Source organism: Heloderma suspectum, chromosome 3, assembly GCF_057233095.1.
Source record: "Heloderma suspectum isolate Gila_16-S chromosome 3, 16-S_ref, whole genome shotgun sequence".
NCBI lineage: Eukaryota > Metazoa > Chordata > Lepidosauria > Squamata > Helodermatidae > Heloderma > Heloderma suspectum.
In genome coordinates, this window is record NC_139460.1 from 306,950,063 (window position 1) to 306,972,393 (window position 22,331).

General features: G+C 40.8%; 2 protein-coding genes across 8 annotated transcripts in view; one reads left to right on the top strand and one right to left on the bottom strand.

Moving 5' to 3' along the window:
• The window catches only part of GPR160 (G protein-coupled receptor 160), a 59,054-nt gene extending 41,158 nt beyond the window's left edge, over positions 1–17,896 (top strand). For 3 of the 4 annotated variants that reach the window (XM_084841546.1, XM_084841547.1, XM_084841548.1), the window contains one exon: positions 2,161–3,449. In XM_084841546.1, coding sequence (XP_084697672.1) covers positions 2,161–3,227 — 1,067 coding nt within the window. In that variant the 3' untranslated portion in view covers positions 3,228–3,449. Of the gene's footprint in view, positions 1–2,160; positions 3,450–16,523 lie in introns of those variants that run through there. The other variant, XR_014788788.1, reaches the window with a different exon arrangement.
• Positions 9,256–22,331, bottom strand: part of PHC3 (polyhomeotic homolog 3) — a 94,117-nt gene continuing 81,041 nt past the window's right edge. For 2 of the 4 annotated variants that reach the window (XM_084841539.1, XM_084841534.1), the window contains exons 12-15: positions 18,264–18,378; positions 16,697–16,847; positions 16,370–16,601; positions 9,256–13,129 (exon numbers count right to left, since the gene is read on the bottom strand). In XM_084841539.1, the coding sequence (XP_084697665.1) occupies positions 12,975–13,129; positions 16,370–16,601; positions 16,697–16,847; positions 18,264–18,378 (653 nt within the window). In that variant the 3' untranslated portion in view covers positions 9,256–12,974. Of the gene's footprint in view, positions 13,130–15,292; positions 16,113–16,369; positions 16,602–16,696; positions 16,848–18,263; positions 18,379–22,331 lie in introns of those variants that run through there. The other 2 variants (XM_084841535.1, XM_084841538.1) reach the window with 2 other exon arrangements.

Genomic DNA, 22,331 nt, shown 5'->3' on the forward strand with positions numbered 1-22,331 from the left:
CCATACTTTTTTGGCATTGCAAAGCAAATTGTTGCCCTTTATTTGGGTTCAAAATCTTTGAGTTCAAAAGAGTGGTTTTGTATTTTGGAGCTCAGCCCCCCCCCCCCCCCGCTTTGTACTTTTCTGTTAGTCTCACCAGTTCGCCTTTTGGGAAATGCCCACCATGGCAGCCATTTTATGAGTACCCATAATACTCTTACCAAAACTCCAAATGTGCCCAGAACCCAAAAAAGTTAGGGACCCTTTCTCTAAGTAGAGAAAACTGATTACCCTCCTGTTAAAGTCGTGTTAACTATCTCCTGTAATTTCTTCTATCACACTTAACTTGTATCCCTAACTGCCAGCTTTGTTCTTCCCGCCCTCTTACTGCTTTTACATTCACTTCCTCCTTTAACAGCTTCCCTCTCTTATCTCCTTCCTCTTTATACCCAGTTTCTAAGAAGTATTATTCACAATATTAGTCTTGCTCTCTAATCAGTTCCTGCTGCCACACCTGCCTATGCTATGTGCATGGCTGGCCATGGCACAGGACAGTCAGCTCCGAGACCCACCTACAGGAAGATGCGCACTGGACAGTTTTGTCCTCCCTTTTTCTTTCCAGTGTTGCTCCTTTCTGCTTTACTCTTTCTTGGCCAGGCTTGCCTTCACAAAAAAACAAAGTAGCAAACAAAAATGAAATGTCCGTAACTGATAGGTCAAAGCAAGGTTTGATGGTTACTGTGGAGAAAAAAATCCAATTTAAATTTGGAAAAATCTTATTTTTATTTTTTAAGCATCCATTTTTATGCACCCTGTTATATTATCTTTTTGTCTTAACTAACTCTACTGCCTTGCTTGGCCCAACTCCACCACAGAAGCACAGAACAACAATCCTACCTAGCTTGTGTTTTTGTACATGTGACTTTAGCCAGAGAAACCGAAAGCCCAGAACTTTCAAGAAGCAGGAGCTCGTACTTAGGATGGGCAGAGACATTTTCATGAGATGAAAAACTGAAATGAATGCCCATGTTTAATTGGTAGGAAACCTCATTTTTATGAGACTGTTAAATGTAGGTTTGGCATGTTTATGATGAGTTTTAATTGTAACTATGTTTTTTAAGTGAGAAAAAATAGTATTTTATTTTTGATTTTTTAGAACACAAAATAATCAAAAAAGTGATTTAAACTAAAAGAAATCTATTTTTAATTTTTAAAAAAGATTGATTTTATCCTCCTTTCATGGCCCCAGATTATTTCCCCCAACTATCCATTTTTTGGCTGTTTCCTAGATTTTCTACAGTTTTGTGTTTTGGTGCGGTTTGTGAAATTGACTAAATACAAAACTAGTCAAATCAAATGTAATTAATTTATCAGGTGACTATCTCTTAATAGCACAAATAATGGAGGAGGGAGGACATCGTATGAATATGGAATGATTCTGCACTACACCAGTGAAAATAAAAACACTTAAAAAAAGGAATTGTTCCATTGTCCATTCAAGTAGCAGAGAAGCCTGCAGCATCTTCTTACCCTGATGGGGTATGGGTGGTGTCCCCAAGTTTCTGCAGGCGGTTTTAAGGGGAAACCACCCTGTTTCCGAAGCTTCCATTTGCGGTAATAGTGGAGCCTCAAAAATGGTGTGGTCCCTAGATCACCCTTAAAATGACTGGGGGGGGGGGAACTCGGGTGGTGGTGGAATGGAACGGGGGACCCCTGAGGGTAAATTCCAAACTACAAAACTTAAGGGTCACCTTGCTAATGGGCTGATGTGGTCTCCACTTCCTGAACTGTCAGTGGGTTATCTGCACACAATTTGCGCCAAGCCATTGGGGCGCCATTGGAGGGGCTGTCACTGGTGAGAGAGGATTGAGCGGCTCGGCAGCAATCTGGAAGAGCGGCAGGGGTTTCTTTCACCCTTGCAAAGTGACTCGCTTGCTGATGCCTTATCTCCAATGGGTTGTCATGTCAGGTGAACCCGGTCTGTTTAATTAAACCAAATGACTCACAAGTATCAGAATCACAACAGTAATAACAGTTGAGCATAGCTCCTGAGCTAATATGGGCTCTCAAGAATGTTAGGTATGGGAAACTAAGGAATTTTCCTCTTGCTTCTTTAGGGACGCTTGCCTTACATTCTATGAATCCAGGAACGACTAACAATGCCTTGTCTTTCTCTTTTAGGTATGAGCTGGAGTCGAAAAGTAGCACTCACCTCCCCCATAATAATGGGTGCCATTTTCTGTGGAAATTGTTCCTTTCTATATTTTCAGTATGGCCACACCTTCCAGCCTTCTGAAGCTAATACAGCTCTCCTCATCATCATGCTGGGGAAAGTCTCACTCAATCTATTTCTGTTGCAAGTCAGAAAACAGAATCTCCGTGAGAGTTTTATGGGCTATTTCTGCATTTCGCTAGCCTTCTTTGACTTGGTGCTTCTAGTAACAATGTCTTGCATCTCCTATTTTCAGAACTTTATGCTTTTGGGTGTCCAGTTTACTAAGTATCATATCTGTCTTTTGGCTCAGATCACAGCCTTTACCTATGGGATCTTACATTATCCAGTTGCTTTTTGGGCTGGCTTGGATTATTACCTTACAATAACCCAAACTTCCAGATATCCTAATGTGTGTCAGAGATCACTGTATGCAGCTGCTGTTGTCTTCACATGGATTTTGGCTCTCTATAATGTTCTGAATTTGCCAGGCAGCTCCATAGGGCTTGACATAAACCATTACAATTCTGCATACCAGTGCCCCTTCTTCATCAGCAGCCAGAGTTACTGGATCTCACTAGCTATACTGTTCATCATATGCCTGCTTCTTGTACTCTGTTGGTCAGAAGTTGTGGATATGGTACAGTCAATTAAGCTAATTTCCTTTGAAAGAGAGACTGTTCTTTTCTTCCCTTATGTGCCTGAGTGCAGCCCCAGAGACTGTGCAAAGCATCTCTTGATGAGACTTCTAATCTGCTTTATTGGCACTTGGGCACCATTTGTTTTCCTTCAAACGCTCATCGTGTTACTCAGTGCTCAGATTCCTGCCTACATAGAGATGAATGTTCCCTGGCTTTATTTTGTCAACAGCTTTCTTATTGGACTTGCATGCTGGGCAAGGCGACAGCACATTGAGGTGACAGAAGAGTCTTGGGATGTGGATCCATTTGTCAGCTGGAAATTCTGCTTTGTCCCTTTTAACCGTCAAGGTGCAGATAAATTCCAAAAGCCCATCACCAAAATTGTAACCTGTTAATGAGCTGCTGTTGAAGACAAATGTTGAATCATGTTGGGAAGGCTGCATTATGTTGTTACATTTGTGAACTTAAATGAGGGAATGATGCAGAAACATAGCTTGAGGGAAAAAATGTTTCACCAATGTGTAATTTTGGGGTGGGTGAGTGGTGGAATACTGCCCTATTTTCCAAGTTGGATTTCCAGTACGGGTATTTGTTTCAAAATAAAGTAATGAAAACTTGCTGTGTTGTTAGTAATAACTTGAGTGTCCTGATAAGAACAAAAAGTGCAACCCTGCATGCAAGCTCCATTGGAATCAAGGACAATTAAACACAAGTTCCACTGAAATCATATATGCCCAGTTTTAAATAGATTGTGCGTCAAATGAATAACTCGAAACACTTATCCGAAGGATAGAACAAATTAAGCAAAAAGGTGGGAAGTGAGATTGAGGAAAAGTATCACTATACGCTGCTGCTATGTACCCTCTGCGTCTCAGTTGGCCTTGAGTGGGAGCCTTATGCATATCCCACTAAAATGAACAAAGGTTCATGCAGCAACACCAACTTCCATTGTTGTTATTATCTTCCATTATTATTAGAAAGCTCTTAGTGTCAGTATTTAAAACCAAGCTTTAAAATGGCAAAATAAAATCTAAACAAGACTGAAACGCAGCTAGGACCAATTCAAAGATCAGCACCCATCAGTTAAAAAATGCAGGGAATAGTTCTTTTGCAAATGTATTTTAGGCTTTGATTCTATCTCTAGTGCTTCCTGCTGTGCAGAAAACTACATCTGTGAAGGGGGATACTGTGGCTATTTTAGAAACCTGCTTCTACATAACACAGTAGCAAAAAATGGCTTCCCAAACCACAGCAAGATAGAAGAGCTCCCAGATACCCATGTGAAACCATCCTTAGTTATATTACAGCTGCAGTATCCCATTCATGCCCCACTCCTGTATTTTTTCCACAAGGAAACACTTCTGTTCCTTCCCAACCCCCCCCGCCCTCACCCCCACTAGAAGGTTAAAATGCCTCTAGATTATTGTACCCACATTGGGTTAAATCTAGGCTTAGTCATGCTTATAGTAGACCCTTTGAAATACGTGAGACTTGTATTAGTCATGACTAATTTGTCCTATTGATTTCAAAGTATGATTACTTGGATCCATCCCACTGTACTGTTTTAGATTCAATTTTTACTCTGATTAGTTTTATTATATGTGGTTTGAGGACCTGTGTTGGGCACATATTTGAAATAAATTCATAATAAGGGGCTGTTGCACTCTCAAATATGAAAAAAGAAATTAGTCAAAATGGACAAATGGAAGTAGATTTTATTTCTGAAGTGATATATTCACAATTTTAATGTAAAGTTGAAATATAAACCAAGTTGGTGATACTGTAGGTCAAATATTTAATCCCACAGGAAGCAAATATTACCACATAAAAACACTAAAAAAAAGAAAAAAGATAAGAGTGCCAATAACAAAAGGTGCAATTACAAGCAATTTGAAGCAGCAATAGTATAAGGTGCTTTGATTTTTCATTTGAATAATCAATTATCAATGGACAGATTAATGACAAGTAAATTTTACATCACTCCTACAGACCATAACAAATATGAGAATCTAAAATTTACCCACATGCTATGTTAATATGAAAGTGCTTTTTTTTATATAAAAAGGATACATATAGATCAAATTTTACCTAAATCACTGTGTGGTTTATTTTTTAAATGTAAAAATGTTTCAGCTTCATTGGGAGAGGGGTAATGATGTGTTTTTTTAACTTTCACTGGAAACAATCCAAGTGCCAAATTGATGCTACATATGTTAAAACCACTTGTTCAGGAAAATCCACGTACCATTCCATGATACAAACACAGACATACATAGATATCTTTATAGATTAATCTTATACTAGTTTATATGCAAATCGACTCAAAAGTTCAGTTGTCTGTCATCCTTGCACAGCTCTGCTCATTCCTCATATAACCCATCTCTCATTATTGTTTATCATAGATACTAAAGAGAAGAGGGGGGGAAATGACCCTGGATAAATACAAAAATTGAGGGTTGAAGAACATACTGGAGATGCTTAGCTTAGAAGCAAATATATTGTAGTTAAATACTATGTGCTTAAATAGCGATTTCAAAAATTAGTGCAATAGACAGGACAATAAAGTTAAGACCATATTGTTTGTCACCACTGTTGCAACTTCATCCATTTTGCTGGTTCTCATAACACGGAAAAATTACTGTTTCATCAATAGTGAAAAGGGTAAGAACAGAATCAAAGAGAATATGCTTTTTAGAAATGTTTAAGGCCTCAGGACCAGTTTTAGCCTTCATCATTTTATGGGACATTTTTTTAGTCAACCTGCATCACTAGGCACTCTTTAAAAGGGCTTGTTAAAATATTTACCAACTCAACAGATTTATGAAAAGCCACATCACAAAGGTACTCTAGTATCAGGCATTTAAAAAGATCATGACATTAACCAAACTTGTAGACCCAAGTATCTCCTAATACAAACAATAATTAACATATCTATTTGGTTTATTTCAACAGCACTGACCCCCAATACTCTTGCTAAATTTTCACCTCTAGTTCTCTATAAGCCAGTTTTTACATAATGATCCTGGCTTAATAAACTATAGATATAATTTAGTAATAGTTCATTAAGCTGGGAACGAGCACTGGGCCCCATGTTACCCTGTCCTCCCCTCGTGTGCTGACTTTGGTGCTTTGATCATAGTTTCTTTAAACCACAATTTCCTGTTATTTCTGAAATGGAGACATGTGATTTAATGTCACTTTAGCAACCAAGGTCTGAAAACGCACACACAAGATCATTCAGGAACAATTTACAGACCGGTTTTATGGGCTTGTTCCAAGAAATGGCATCTTAGTAAGTCTGTGATGTACCATTTTAGTTGCTAGGGCATGACTTATTCTAGATCTGAAGTGCAATGCGGACACCTGTGCTAAATGAGGCTCTAATTTGCTATAACAGACAAGTTCCAGGCACACAGGACTTTCTCCAGCCATTACCAACAGTCTCAAATTGTTTTTTTTTCTGCCTTCACTGGAATAATTATTTGCTGCAATTTAAAGCTTTTGATACTTTTTACAGGGCAGTAATACACTCGGATTTCACTAACGAACAGTGATAACACAAACAGCACATTTTAGAGGAAGATTTAATGCTGTGATAATTCACAAAAAGGAAATTTTCATGCACATGTTCTGGGAAGAACATGTCAGGTTTGCGTTTTAGGAGAATAAATCCTTCAAAATTCTGTTTAAAGAGATGGTAATGCTGGTGGTGAAGGATGATGGCACTTGCACGCTTATACTGAGCTTTTAATGTGGCAAGGGAGCCGCAATATGAGACTGATTCCATGATCCTGTTCTAGAAAATTAGGGATGTGAAGCAATGTCTAGCATAACCACATGCAGAACTTACTTTGCCAAAACCCCACTGGTAACGCTGCAACCCATTCTTAGGACATGCTACTTCTCTGGGACTTTCAACATCATAGACAATGGCAGTCCCAGCACAGTTTGACGCTACTCTTCTCCATGTGCAAGTAAGCTTTAGGCATTCTTTGTTAAAGCATGTGATATTCCTCACATAACTACACCCTCAATATTGTGTCAGCAGGCACTAATAATAGCTCTGAATCCCTGGATGTCTCAGCTGTCCAACATGATAAGCCCATGGAGTTACTGCAACATCGTAACTTGCTGAATTTATGATGGGGAGATCATGCTGATGAATCACCAAATTAATTTGAGAATGAAAAAGGAAAGGTTCCTCCTGTGCAAGCACCGAGTCATTGCTGACTCCTAGAGGGACGCCGCTTTCGCTGGCGTTTTCATGGCAGACTATAGTGGGGTGGTTTGCCATTGCCTTCCCCAGTCATGACTACCTTTCCCACAGCAAGCTGGGTACTCATTTTACCGACCACGGAAGGATGGAAGGCTGAGTCGACCTGAGCCAGCTACCTGGGACCCAGCTTCTGCTGGGATCAAACTCAGGTCATGGGGAGAGTTTTGGTTGCAGTACTGCCACCTACCACTCTGTGCCACACGAGGCTCTTAATTTGAGGATATGCCTACATAATAAACAATTGGAACAGTGGGTGTGCATAGCAGGGGAGAAGAAAACTCGTATGTACAGTGTTATCCTGGAACTCCCTTTTGATAGGAATAGGCCCTTAATGCTTGTTTTGTGCACAATCCAGAGAAAGTTAGGGACACTTCAGTCCCACTGAAACCACCGTAACTCAAGTACCCAATTGGGCATTCAAATACCATTACTTCAGTGACACTTAAGCACTTACTCTGGCTCATGCCCTTGATTTTGTTCTACATAAAGAAAACAATTAGGCAGCTGCTATATTGAGCCACGTGTTCCTTTCCTACAGATCACACTGCCATATATACTTGCTGTCTCCAGACTTGCATTTACATTACACATTTTTGGAAGCAGTCATTTCCATGGCTGAATCTCTATTGCTGTTTTTAGTCATGGGCTTTTAGCCCATATGGATTCAAAAAGGTCAAACATCATCATGAGCTATTAAACTGCACACAGTACTGAGGAGACTGAGGGTCTACTGCTATATCTGGTTGCTTTTGACTTTCCTAATCTGTCTACAGCTTGGCACCTAAAAGACAACCATCTAGTATGAAACCAAGGCCTACCAAATGAAGGAGTTTTGGGGTGCCAGGTATGCAATTCAGCACACTATGCCTGAAATCCATATGGTGAACATACCTGGCCATGTGCTGATGCTTGATGGCCCCCATGGCAAATCTGAGGCATTACTGGAGCCAGTCCAAATGATAGGTTGCCCAGTCCCCAGATTACTTGGTCCATCTTGCCCCACCCCAGTGCTGCTTCCTATAGTTTAAAGCAAGTGAACTAGGAACCGAAACCAGTATTTGTGTCAAAGAGGTAGAGAGAGTGTTAATGAAGACAGGTTTATCTGAATTTAACCTAGGATACAATTTAAAACATTCCATTATAAGCCTCTCCAGGCTATATTCAATTGCCTGCATGCTAACAACTGGTTTTAGCAGAGAAATTCAGTAGCAATATTGTCTAAGTGGCCAGCAAATTGCTCTCATATACTTAGTGAGTACCAATGGGTCAGAGAGCTGGCTGTCATACCTCCTCATACCATGTCATCATCAATCATATTAGCGTACCCACAATCAGTGTGATTGTGGGTACACTAAAGGCAACACTAATACACATGGGGCGACTTCTCGTTTTACATTTTGTTCTTTGGTAGCTATACTTGAGTACAAAATGCAAAGTGAAAACTGGCCCTGAAATTAAAACAAAACAAAACTCTGCCCCATCCAGAAAAAAACTTGGCAAACATTGCTAACGAAAGAAAAAGGCTTTCCTTGGTTAGTGTGCTCACATAGACACTGGAGTTCACTTTTAACCGGCCTTGTGCAATTACTTCTGTGCACCACCTACATGCTATGAGCAGCACTAAAGGAATCTGCAGTGGAAGTGCTATCTTTAACTGTTGGGCAGGAAAGAAGCTCCAGACCATGCGGTCCAGAGGTGAGCACTATGCAACCCCTGCAGCCCCTCCACCCCCAAAATTTGGGGAAGGGCAAAAACAATCTATCAGCTGGCAAACAAAATGGTACCCAGAGCTGCTACAGAGTATCAAAGGTTCAAATTCGCTTGTTTGCAAGCTCCTTTGGACTCTAGCAGCTCCGTATGCTACTTTGTGTTTTTTCTTTTAATTTTGACCCATTTTGGGGCACTTGCTGGAGCGTAGTGTGGCTGGTGGAGAGGTCTGGGGGGGGAACGGCCTGTGGACCTCCCAAAGTTGCCCACCCCTGATGTAATCCAGCATCTTGTTCTACGACTGAACCCTACACAGATGCACATCATACACGTGCTATCTTATGAATTAACAATCTTAATGGATAAAAACGTATTGTATCCACATGATCTTAGATAACACTAACATGCAAATGGTACAAATTACTTAGACAGGCTAATCCTGGTCCTCAGTAAACTATTGTATTTTTTTTTTTTTGTATCAAATGTAAATGAACTGGACTTCATACAATCAAGCTATCAAAGCCACTTCTATTCTCTCACCTGATGGTGCTGTGTTTCTAGTGTAGTGCACCATCTAGTCCAGTGGAGGAACATACACACTGCATTCACACTGCAAGAGCTTGTGAAGCCAAAGGACAGTGGAGGCATTGCCTTTCAGATGAGGGGGAAGGAGATGGTGTGCTCTCCCTCCCTTATGCAGCCTAGGTTCACTGCTCCAAGGAGAGGCCAGCTATGCTGGAGGTAGCAGGCACTGCCCTTTGGCTAACCCAGACTCTCTTTGCATCAGCGAGAAACTGCTCCCCTCTTACTGTTATTCCCCCCCTCCCCAATCATCCATTGTGGTGGCGGCTTGGCAATTGCACCAAGCTGCTTTGGCACAGAAAGGGAGGCAGGGGTAATACAACAACAGGTCACTCAGCAGACCTAACACAATACAAACCTGCCTTGTCCCTGTGTTTGGTTCTGGGGTATTACCAAATGAGAGGGGAAGGAAATATGCCTATCAAACCAACAGGCTAGAATATTAGAAATGCTTGGTTCTTTGAGCAGTTGATTACAATCTTATACATATCTCGTGTCAAACTGGTCTCTTGCGGAAGAAAGCTGGAACAGATTTTTCCGTCTAGGACATAGCCATTTGTGCTTCTATTCTTACTCTTTATCTTCAGGGGTGCAATACCCTGAAATACTATATAAGAATAATACTATAATCCACTTCAGGAAATAACTTTGAGCCGATCCATTGTGCAGCTAATGAAAGATAATTGTGCATTTGGTATAGTTTATATAATGTTTATCACTCTACTATGAGTATGAATTTGTGCCCCATTTGTAATTACAGGAGATGGAAAATTGCTCCAGTTTCCAGATGCTTAAAGAACAGACAATTTAAGAAAAAACATTTTCAAAACAAAGTCCGCCTGCTGTACAACTCTGTTAAACTGAAATATTTTGCTTTAGATTATTTACAGCCCAATACATGTTGCTCTGAAGTGAATGAGACTGAACAGGCTCAAGCTCTTTCCATATAGATAGGACTGAACAAATAATTTTTATTCATCTTGAAAAAGTGGCAAAAATACAGTCTTAATTCCAAAGTCCGCCAGCTGTGCTTTGGCAAAAGCTACCTTCACAGGTCTTCTTTATTTTCAATTAGCTGCTCACAAATACTTGTTAGGCTAAGAACCAATTCATAAAATTTGGTGGCAGCTTTGACCATTTTGCATTCTATAGAAGAATCTACCCACAGTCAAAAATAAGGAATTGGAGAATGATGTAATACTTTGTAATTCTTGAATTTTTACACACACGTCTCTCACTTGTAAATGGTGGCTCTCCTTAAATCTGTAAGATTACAGAGTTAAGGAGAGCCACCATTTACAAGTGAGAGACGTGTGTGTAAAAATTCAAGAATCAGGAATTGTGTGTGTAAAAATTTCAAGAATCAGGAACTGGATTACTTCGAACTTTGGATAACCTTCAACAGTTAATCTATTAACAATTAATCTGCAGGAAACACCTTTCTGAAAGCATCCAAAATTCCAGATTAAAAAAAACTGTACAGCACTAGGAAGTGTAAGTGGTTTGGTAATTCTAAACCACCCTTAATCAACAAATAAGGTGTTAATGCACAAGTAAAACAAAACCCTTTTTACCAGGACAAGAAGTAATAAACCATTGTGGGGTGGTTCTCTGGCCTCCAGTCAAAGCAAAGAGATAGAACTGTAATTGTATTGTTTACTATTGTAGTCATAATTTATACAGGGGGTGGTATCAAAATAGCATCCCTTTGCTGATAGAAGGCATCCATCAGGAGAATGGGGAGGGAGGCTATTTTCAGCTATTCCCCTTCCTGCCTCCATATCCCCCAATTCTGCTCTGAAGGGTCCCAACTCTCTGAAGCAGATTTTAGGGGGGCTGCAGGAAGGAGACAGAATCACAGAAAAACATCCCCCCCCCATTCTGCTGACATATGCTTTCTATCAGCAAAGGGACATTAGTTGAATACCACAAATAGTGCATAAAACCTTTCTAGCCATCTAGTAAATCATTTCCAAGAAACAAATCTATCTTAAGAGATTTATATTATTACTGAAACCTACATTATGTCTGAAATGAACACAGAGAAGCCCTTCATATTCAGTTGCATTGTGGTCATAATCTATAGGGCATTTCTTTTTGTGCAAGTTCCAATGCAATGAATAGAAATTCCTTGGTCTTGTGAAACTCTCATTCATGTCAGTGGGTCTTGCTCAGGAGACGTTCTCAAAGAACCAAGTCCCATTTCATTTAAAGATGTTAACTGAATGGTGTCTACAGGATCTTATGGCGTATGATGCAAAATACTAAACAGATACAGAGAATAAACATCTGAATACTTATTCTTAATACTTTGGTGCCACTGGTTTAGGGATCCTCACTGAAAGATGAACAGCTTTTGCAAATAACACCAGGGCATGAGAAAATGTTAGCGCCGAACCCACTGTAATTTCAAAAAGTGCTTATTCCAAATGGGGAGGGAAGAAAAATATCCCTAGCAGCATCCAGCAGAATATCTGCTGGGGGAAACAAATATAAGGAGAGACAAGAGAAGGAAAACAAAATCCAGAAATATCTGCTGACCCAAGTTGCACTTGATAACTCGGAGTTGCACATCAGCACATGGATGACAATGGGTTTCCATTCAGCTAGTGAGTGGAGGTGTGCATTAACTCCTTTGGTCTATGTTAACTAGCAGCAAGAAAAACTAGGATAACAGCACAATGCCCTCTTCAGTGCACAGCAGCATACAAAGAATCAACATAATGTATGTGCTTTTTAGTACTTTCTCGGAAGGGTGCCATTCCAGCTCTCAGCAGCTTTACCACTATGTGCATCAGACTTACTGTACAAGCTCATTTATCACGAACATCTCCCCCACCCCCAATTTAAAAAAACAACATTCATAAGTTTGCTTATGTTGACAAGAAGGACATGTAGAATTCAGGTGACCAAGATTCTAATAGTGGAAGGTTTGCTGCATTCACAAAATGTCTCACATGTTTACAGAAAAGCTTCCACACTTGAAGAAAATACTGCAGTGGTGGGTGAGCTGTAGGGTTATGAGATAAGAGGAGGTCAGTTGCAAGTTCCCTTCAAACTGTACGCTCAAGATTAATTGAAACTCAAAGAGCACAATTAAATGCATAGCATTTTACCATAATCAATGCTTCCACAGACTCTGTGGACTCTTCTGTTAATCTGTATTCTTAAAAAGCTTTCTACAAAGGAAAAAGTGTATAGAAACACAATTTAAAACTGTAATCAAGGCTATATTTTTAAAAAAAGTTTAAATCTTGTATGGTAAATAATTGCCTTTTTGGAATAAGCATCACCCACAACATATTACATACACTTCATAGAGCTTTCCACTGACTCTACCTTGTCCTGCATTTGACTACAACAATTTGCCAACACAGCTTATGCTTCCTGATAAGCTGGATAACTACTGGAAGGTTCAGAGGATTATATTACATATGATCCTCCAATAGTCTTTATGTGGAAAAAGATACTTAGCAAAACACAGCAGTAATAACCACATCAAACATTAAGATGCTGGCTTATTACATTACAAGTCTGTCATCTGTTGGAAGCTGTGGTTTAAAGCCTTTGTTTTCCACTACGATTCCTTCAAGGAGTTGATCCGTGCACAAATTTTCAGTGCAGGTCCTAGCTTAATATTCATTGCACTCATGAGATGATCCTCTTTTAATAAGAGCAGAGCCTGTCCATCAATCTCCTGGGCTCGAAATTCATCAGCAATATCTTGACAACCTGCAAGGAAATAACAAATATTACCTTAAAAATAAGCAGTGACCATCTTGAAATAGGGATTTTTTCAAGCTTGGCTTAATGACTTCCATTGCATACAGTGGGGACAAATTTATCTGAGTTGCATTTTAATACTTGTATGCGTTCCTGTTTGTAGGAAGGAGCAGTCATTCTCAAGGGTTTCTTATCCCATGATCGATCTGCACTCCCTTTCTATTGCTGTACAACTATCAGAGTGTTGCTTCAGATATAGCAATGCTGTCCATGGAATAGGATGTGCCAGTGTCTCATTCACATGTCCTGTTCCTTCACATCTCTGCCTGCTCTGAAATAGAACATTTTTGGCTCCTGGGTTAGCGAAATGCAAGTATTTTATTTCAAATGAGACAGAAGCTGTGTTCACAAGTTTTATTCACACATTCATCAAACACATGGGGGGCAGGACTGCACTGAGCAGTCCCACCCTCAACGTCAAGCATGCTGACTAGCCCCACCCCCTAATGGCTATGTGTACAGGACAAATGTCTGCAGGGACAGTGCCTTTGTGTGTACAGTTCTATGTACAAAGCCCTCTGTTGGATCTGAAACCCTGTACAATTGGGGTACCAGACTGTGTGGAAGCCTTCACAGATACACCTGTACACATGAAGGCTCTATCTCTGCAGATATCCATGCTGTATACATGGACACCAAGTGTCCTGTTTTGTGGTCCCTTTATGCTTGCAGGGGAAGCCAGTAGCAAGATCAAGGCAGAAAGGCAGATTAAGGCATGAAGAAAGTAGGACCTAAGATAGCTCCAAGTCTGCCGCGCTGCCAGGAACTCTTCCCTACTAAGACAACAGGAGGATGTTGCCCCAGCAGGCAGCTAAAGCCAATGGAAGTCTTATGAAAGCTGACAAGACCTGCAGTGCGGTTCACTCTGCCCCTCCTGGAATTGATGACTGAATTGTTAAAAGGTTCTCACCTGATTTTGTAGCCTGAGATTTCTGCAAGACTGGGGAGATGGAGGTTCTGCCGGGACCTCAGTCTCTAAGCCAGAGGAGGATAGCAGGGCTGTGTCCTCTAGTCAGGAGGGCCCTAAATAAGGCACTGATTGTTCTACACCCAAGGAAGTGGTCTGTGCCTCCTCTGCTGCACGTTGGAAGATCCGAGGGCTGGGAGTTATGATACCAGGGGGGCATAGCTAGTCAGTATGTGTGATGGCAGGGGCATGAATAGGCTGGAGATGCAATGGAACAAGAAGTGCAAGGAACTTGTACTTCCTATTCCCATTACAAAACTGTCACATCTGACACAACTCTTAGATTACAACTTGATCTCATGCTGTTGCACAGAGATAGCAGAGAATAGGAATGATGCTTAGGCCACAGCGTCTGTACATGAGGACCCCGCATCCTCTGGCTCTGGTGATGTGACTTTGCCCTGCTTCCTGTGCAGGAACAACAATACTCTCAGTGCTATGCTGGTGCTCAGGAGAAACTCCTGCATGGCTGTGCCATGTGGGACTTCTTAAGGAAGAATACAGGATGAAGCTGGGCCCTTGCTCAGGATCCCAAGTGCTATTGGATAAGACTCATCCTCCCACATGCAGTGCAGTGTTCAATAAGAAAGAGATCTGAGATATTTCAGGTGTTTAAAAGGAAACCGGGGTAGAGATGTATAGGGAAAGATGGCCACGTTAACTGTTGTACCATAATCCTCTTATTTCTCACTGCACAACAGCTCCAGTGATGCACTATGATATACTGTCCAATGCAGGAGAAATGATAAAACAGTATTAATAATGGAGATGCTAGGCTGGTTGGAAGCAAAAGAAAAAGCTTTAAGAACAAACTGAAAATGAAGCACATACTTTGGAAGCTGTTACCTCAGTTTCCATCTGAGGGGTGGTAGGTGGTTACGGGGAAAGGGCCTACTAGGTTGTGGTGGTCAGACTGTGGAATACTCTCCCTAGGGAGGCTCACGTGTCACCTACCTTCATATAAATTCAGAACCAGGCAAATACTTTTTTTTTTACTTTTCCAGGCTTTTTAGCATGACCTGCTTAACCTCTGCAAATTGCTTTTATGCTGCTTTGCATTTGTTTTATTGTGGCTGAATGATGTTGCTACTGCTCTTTTAAGTTATGGTGTTTTGATGCCTGTTTTTTTTTTTTTTTTTACTGCCATTTTAACTTTTATAAGCCACTCTGGAAATTTGCTGAAGGGCAGGGCATAAAAATGGAAATTTCCCTACTGTGAATTTCTGTTCTTTGAGACTCCTAGAGGGCATTCATCATCTCTGGAATAGTGCCTCGCCCTGGAGCACATAGGCAGGGCCACAAATTGTTTCTCCAGGGGAAGGGGCTGCCATGCTCTCCCAGACCAGACTGGAAAAGCAGATGGCCCCTCAACCCCAACGTGGAACAGAAGAAAACAGTACGCCAACCAGGCACATAAACAGAACTCAGTGTACCCAGAATGCAACACAAACTGTGCCTGAAAGGAGGAAACATGACAGAAATGGAAGCATCCCCAAGGAGTCTCCTCTCACCCACACATGTATGGTGCTGGCAAAAGCTACATACCCTTTCAAGATGAAGTACATACCTGCTGGACCAGATACAGGTGGAGGAATGCCCTCCACGAGGCTCAGAGAACAAAAACTCATGGTAAGGAATTTTCTAGTTTCTCCCGAGTCCCTCGGATGGCATTCATCAAATTTAGGACTTGTCAGGCAGAGCTGGTCCTCCTTTGATTCACAGTAAAGACTCTTCCTCAGATGGCAGATCACAAGGAGTGGCAGTCTGGACCTCCCATCACTGCCCTCCCATCCACCACCACTGCATTGTTCTTGCAGTGCATGGGGCTGAGGTGCTGGTGCGCTTTGCTGGTACTTTTTCACTCCCCCACCACTTGTATGCAAATATAAGGAGGGGGTGGAGTATGGTGGCCCCTCTCCCAGAGAAGCAGTTTGTGGCCTTGGCTACATGCTCCAGCGGAAGGCACTATCCCAAAGAAGATGAGACCCAAGAGAATACCCAAAATAAGAGATAGTTAAATAAATCAATAATCTCAAAGTGTTCAGTAAATGACCTCAACAAGCACAATGTGAAAGTAAACAGGTAGAACAGTCAACATTATCCTGTTTCTTTGCAACCAAAACCAGCTCTCATTTGACCTCCCCGTTCCTCTCCCCTCAAGGTAGCAATGTTGCCCTGAAACATTTTTAGCAAATTCACATAAATGTATTCAAGTTTCATACCAGGCAAAGAATGTATGAAGGCCCAAACATCTTCAACAGTCCATACTGATGGGTCAGATTGTACAGCTGGTAACAAATCCATGTTGTCTGTTGTTTTCCTAATTCTCAGTTCCCTAAGCTCACGTTCTCTTTCCCTCTCACTTTGCCTTCGCAGGCGAGTGGTCATGGCAACTGGCACATTGTCTTCCTGAGAAGCCAAGTCTTCTTCTGCAGATGGATAAGTAATTGGAAGCTGGAAAACGCAGTACAGATAAACCACAGTATAACCATTTTCCTTTATAAGTCTTACAAAAGGACACCATGGAGTTCAGTTAGCATTCCACAGACCTGTCTAAGGAAGTGTTCCCTTGGAGGTCCATCAGAGCCGCTTGGCCGTCGTCCACGTCGCCCAAAGCTTTGACTATCTGGGCTCCGGCTCCAACGACCACTCTTGTCTGATGCATATAATCCAAATTTCTTACTGCAACTGACGTTGTACCTAAGAGTAAAAAAAAAGTTTAAACTTTGCTTCAAGGAGGAAAATGTCAAAGCTCAGTGAGGATGATAAAAAGAAAAGAGAAACAGAGTATTTAGCCTTCAGCTCCATCATGGAAGAAAGGCAGCATATGAATGTAATATATATATTTTTCTAACCAACACTTGTCAAAGTTCATTAGCAAATAGTTTAAATGAAAATATTTATTTAAGTGTTCTGAACTAATTGCATATATCTATACATAATTGAAGAATTCTCATACAGTTCAAGATATTTTACTTTATTATTTGTCATGGCTTTAACTGATTTAACCAATTAATTAACTAATTAAATTTACATATATGTACAAACTGCAAGGCCTCAATGAACGTAATTTTTTGAGGATCTTGGATTAAGATTATTGTATTCTGTGAGTACAAAAACAAAACTACCAATTAGTGGCCAGGATCCAAAGAACGGTGAAACTAGTTCTGTAAACCCAAGGGATTTTTTAGATTTGTTTTCTTCAAGCAGTAGCCTCCCATACTACAAATTGTTTTTGAAACAGAGTGGAATTTCAGAAGCAATCTGTGATATGGCATGTGGGGAGGGGTTAGCTGTTGAAAGGAAAACAGGCAAAACATTCCAACTGAGACAGAACAATCCCTTTGCACTGAGACAAAGCAGCTCTTTGGACTCCAGCAATTGTTCAGAGAAAGGCTAAGCTTCATTTTTTCATTACAATTGCGCTGGCCCACTTGGGTATGTGATTTCAGCCAATGATTTTTAAGATGACTGAAAATGACAGCGCTATGGTCCTATTTTCTGCTATGCCATCATTCTTCAATCATTATGTTAAAGACACACCAACTTGTTAATACTAGCAGAGTTTAAGCTATTTGTAGCTTTTTCACAATACTTTTTCTTTGTTTAAACTTTGTGCTGCATGGCTTTGGAGTAATTTTCAATGTTTTTCTGCTGTTCTTAATTTGCTGTGTTATGACATTTTTTTAAACTTGTTGTAAATTCCTTGGGGCCCCTTTTGGGATCAAAAGGTGCCTCAGAAATAATTTAATAAAAAAATAACACCAGCAGCTAGCTGTCTTTTGAAGTGCTAATAAGCATGGGGATTCACTTTCTTTGCATTCCCTACTTCTTTGATTCAAGCACGGGTGCTAGTCTGTCCTAACAGGTAGTAACTTTTGTGGTTAACTAGTTTTTAAAATAAATAATAATCTATGATAAAAAAACTTTAATCAATCATACTGATTAACAGAAACTGCAAAACCATGATTCACAACATTAAGCAGAGTGAACCCTATTACGGGGTCCCATCGATCTATTCAGTTCATAAGATTTTGATCCCAGATATTGTGCTATATTCTAGGAAGCTTACATACAGTTTTTATAATATCTGAAATTATAACTGATGCAGAATACCTCTTAGCACAGGACATAGAGCAGAACCGCTTTGACCGCAGGAACTTGTTCGCATAACCCATCTTCCCACAAAACTCACACTTAAGGAGATCAGTTTCCATCTCATCTAGTCCCTCTAAAGGAAAGAGCAACGTAAGTTCAGTCAGTTTGAGCCACTCTGTTACATGAATTTGTTATTCTCCCAAGTCTTAAACAAAATAAACTGCTGCTTGTTTTATTTTTAATGATATTTTAACGATGCATTTTAAAATTATCCTTGCCCATTTTGAGCTGCTTCCTTTCAAAATTAGGAACTAGGAATGGTGGGGACTGAACCTGGTACCTTTTGCATGCAAAACACCTGTTCTACCATTTATGACTGAGTTATGACCCCTGACTTTATTTCTGCTAATCACAGACAGCAGTAAATAGCTATGCTGAGCACTGAAGCTCAGCTCCCTCTTTCCTCACCTTCTCAAATGTCACCAGGTATTTTCAAGCCTATCTTCACTGCTTTAAGTGCAAGAAATGCACTTTAAAAATACAAAAAAAAAATTGAAAGAAATCTGAGAATACAACATGCACCTTGCTAGATCAGATCAAAGATCTAACTAGTACAACATTCTGTTTTCAGCTTAATCTACCTCACAGGTATGCATGAGGAATAAATGCCATTCTGACTTCCTTGGAGGAAAGGCAAGATACAAGTGTAAAAACAATTATAATCACACACCCATGTGAATTAGTTCTACACACATTTGGATGCCTACATACTGTGTACCTGAAAATCCTCATTTTTAAAATCTCAGCACATGATGAACTGAAACAGAAATATAATCCAGACCAATGAAATAATCAATCTGTAAAACGTGGTGGTCTCAATAATGGGTCTGAAGAACGTGGTGATGGGGCAGACCTTCATTGAATGCAATGAGGACGAAGCTTTCACAGGATACTGAGGAAGGTGAGTGATGGGTAAGATGTGCTGGGGAAGATTGGTAATTACAGAAAATCTGTCTTCCAAGCAACTTGCCAGCCATTTACGATCTGCACTGAGGACTGCACACCCATCTCCATTCCTAGGAACACTGCTGTACAGGAGGTGGAAACATAGGAAGCTGCCTTATACCATATACCAGGTCAAACTATTTGTCCACCTAGCCAAGTACAGTCCATGCTGACTCTTCGTGGCTATCGGGTAGAGATCTCCCTCACCACTTGCTACCTAATCCTTTTAACTCGAGATGGAGGGGACTGAACCTGGGACCATCTGCATGCAAAGCAAGTGTGTTACCACTGAGTTATGTTAATTTTTTCCTTCTGTTTCACACTCTCCAGTGTGTTTAGGATATTAAAACAGGTACACATGGACATGGTAGGGTAGAGAAAAAATGAATAAACTGCTTTCATTTTGGACACTTTACTTTCAAAATTTGCATTTTCCAACCAGTTAAAAAACCTACATACTTTTACAGGTAGAAACCTAGATTCTAAATACTTACATTTTCAGAATTTCAAAACTCAGTATAGATTTTGTAAGACTACCATCCAATATGCACTTACTGGGGGAATAAGCCCCTTGAACCCAAAGGGGCTTACTTCTAAACAGATGTATATAGGAATGCACTAAATGTTACTAAATACAATGCAAATACTAATGCAAGAAAACTAGTATCAAATCAGCTAAATTCATCCATTTGAAAAAAAATGTTCCAGTATTAGCTACAAGGCTACTACCGCTTACCAGCATTTATATACCACAATCACAGCGGTGAGAAAATACGGTGAGAAAATAAGTACAACACTTGTTACCATGATTCAGCCGAAGTTAAGCACTTTTAAGTCCCACTGAGATCAGTGGGAGAGATTTACACAGTCCTTAACTCTCCCATTACAATCAATGAAAGGTAAAGTTATTTTATTTAATGGTATTCTGCCCTAAAGAAGTAGGTACATAGAGGATATGCGATTGAACTCTCCATGTTCACTATGGTGTGCATGTTTTAATGTATTAAAATTCGCTGCAGACTCTAGCTTCTTCCATATTTCTGATACAGCCCTCTGTGCCGGGTTGCCAACTCCTATATTTAAACAAATTCTCTTAGTTTTGAGTAAATGTTGGCTGAATAGGATATCTGCAGCACAGCCTTCCCAAACCTGGTGCATTCCAGATGTGTTGGACTACAATTCCCACATCCCCAGCCAGCAAAACCAACTGGTCATGCTGGCTGGGGATGCTGAGGGTTGTAGTCCAACACAGCTGAAGGGTGTGAGGTTGTGGAAGGCTGCTATAGCATTTGATCACTGATCACCAGCTGTCAATAAAGTTTAAGCCAATTGATAAACCAGAATGCAAATATTTAGACACCACAAAAGACCACATACATTAATATTTGTTAGAGGTTCCATGAAGAACAGCAGCTATTAAACAGAAAGAGACACATATAAGCCTATGGGTGTATGCCCCGGCCGTGGGCTGCTAAGGTTTGGAGGTGCTGAGATAGTGATAAGCCAGATCCAGGTTTGCTTACAAGGAGATTTTATTGAGTACTTACAGTGGACAAGCATACCCAATGGTTGGATCAGACAGCTTCTCTGAACACAGAGCCAAGGGGTACAATGGGTTTGATACCACACATGTTAGCAGTGAAGCAGCATGACAGCAGCAAGCATTAATTAGTGTTCATCTGCAACTTTCCCAGCATAGACTAACAGTACTTGTTCAGAGGGAAAATGATCAGAACTTTCCCAGCACAGCCATCTGTAAACATAGCCTAAACAGAGCCTTGCTTCTCAGGCGCTTCCTAGGACCTGATAAGGTAAACGGTTAGCATGGAATGTGCTGAGGTGGTGATATCGACCTTTCGCTCATCTTACCAATCAAGAGGCCTGCTAGCAGGAAAACTGCAGGTGATGGACTAAAGTCAGAGAGCATTATGGATCTCTAGGCCCCTCTAAAACTACAGGCCCAGGGCAAATACATTGTGATAGTATAAAAATTAGTGAGGATTACAGCTGCCACGCAAAGGTTCATTGTTGGCAGTCTCTTCAACGTCTTGATAAAGAAAATAAGAGAAATAAGAGTAAGGGTGGAGTACACATCGGGGTATGTATATTTTTCACAATGTTATAGACAAAACATGGAGAAATGTCTAACCCCAATTTTCTGTTCTCTTGCTCTTTCATGATTTAAAACCACATAATCTAAGAACTGCCTGTCTTTTAGGAGAAAGACTAAATGGATTTTTAGTCAAATAAAGCACAATAGATGACCAACAGTGTATCTTGGAAATATGAACAACTATTGCATCTTATTTTACTTCCATCATTTCATCAGGCTGCATAGACTAGAGAGACAGAAGGAAAGGAGGGCCACTCCATTGGCTTTCTGAGAGGTCCTCCTCTTCTTGAACTGTTCCTATTCTAACTGGTCATTATAAGAATTTTGAAGCTAGAAACTAGTGCCTGTTTGCTTTTTTCCTTCCTTCCTCCCTGCCAATCCCTTTTCCTTTTGTGCTTTGTCTTTTAGAATTTAAACCTGAGAACAGGAACTTCCTTATTATTGATTTTTGTAAGCCACCCTGGAAGCCCTTTTTGGGCAACAAGTGGGGTAGAAATGCTTAAAATAAATACTTTAAGGGAGCAATCCTATGGCTGCTAGACAGTGTCTAGATGGCCATAGGATTTTTCGGTTTCTGGGAACCAAGCTCGGAGCCAGCATTCCAAGCTCAGTTCCCAGAAATCCAACTCCCCTCCCCTGCTGCCTCGTAGGAGGTGCAGTTCGTCCCCAGCTGCGTGCTCAGAAGAGCAGTGTGGGGGCATTCCTGGGGGAGGGACTGTGGAAGCACAGTTACGATGCTTCCTATGTGCCATTTGGCCTCCCCCCCCCCCCGCCCGCTCTGAGGCGCCCCAGTTAGTCAGCCGAATTCGTCTGTCTAGCTGCAAATGCAGGGTGGCTGGGGTGCGGAAGAGAGGATCCCCTCCGCACTCCACCTGCCCTGCATTGGATAGTCGGCTGCCTCCAAGTTCAGAGGTGGCCCACTACCCCCATAAGATTGCACCCTAAAACATCGTTGTCAAACAAAAGGG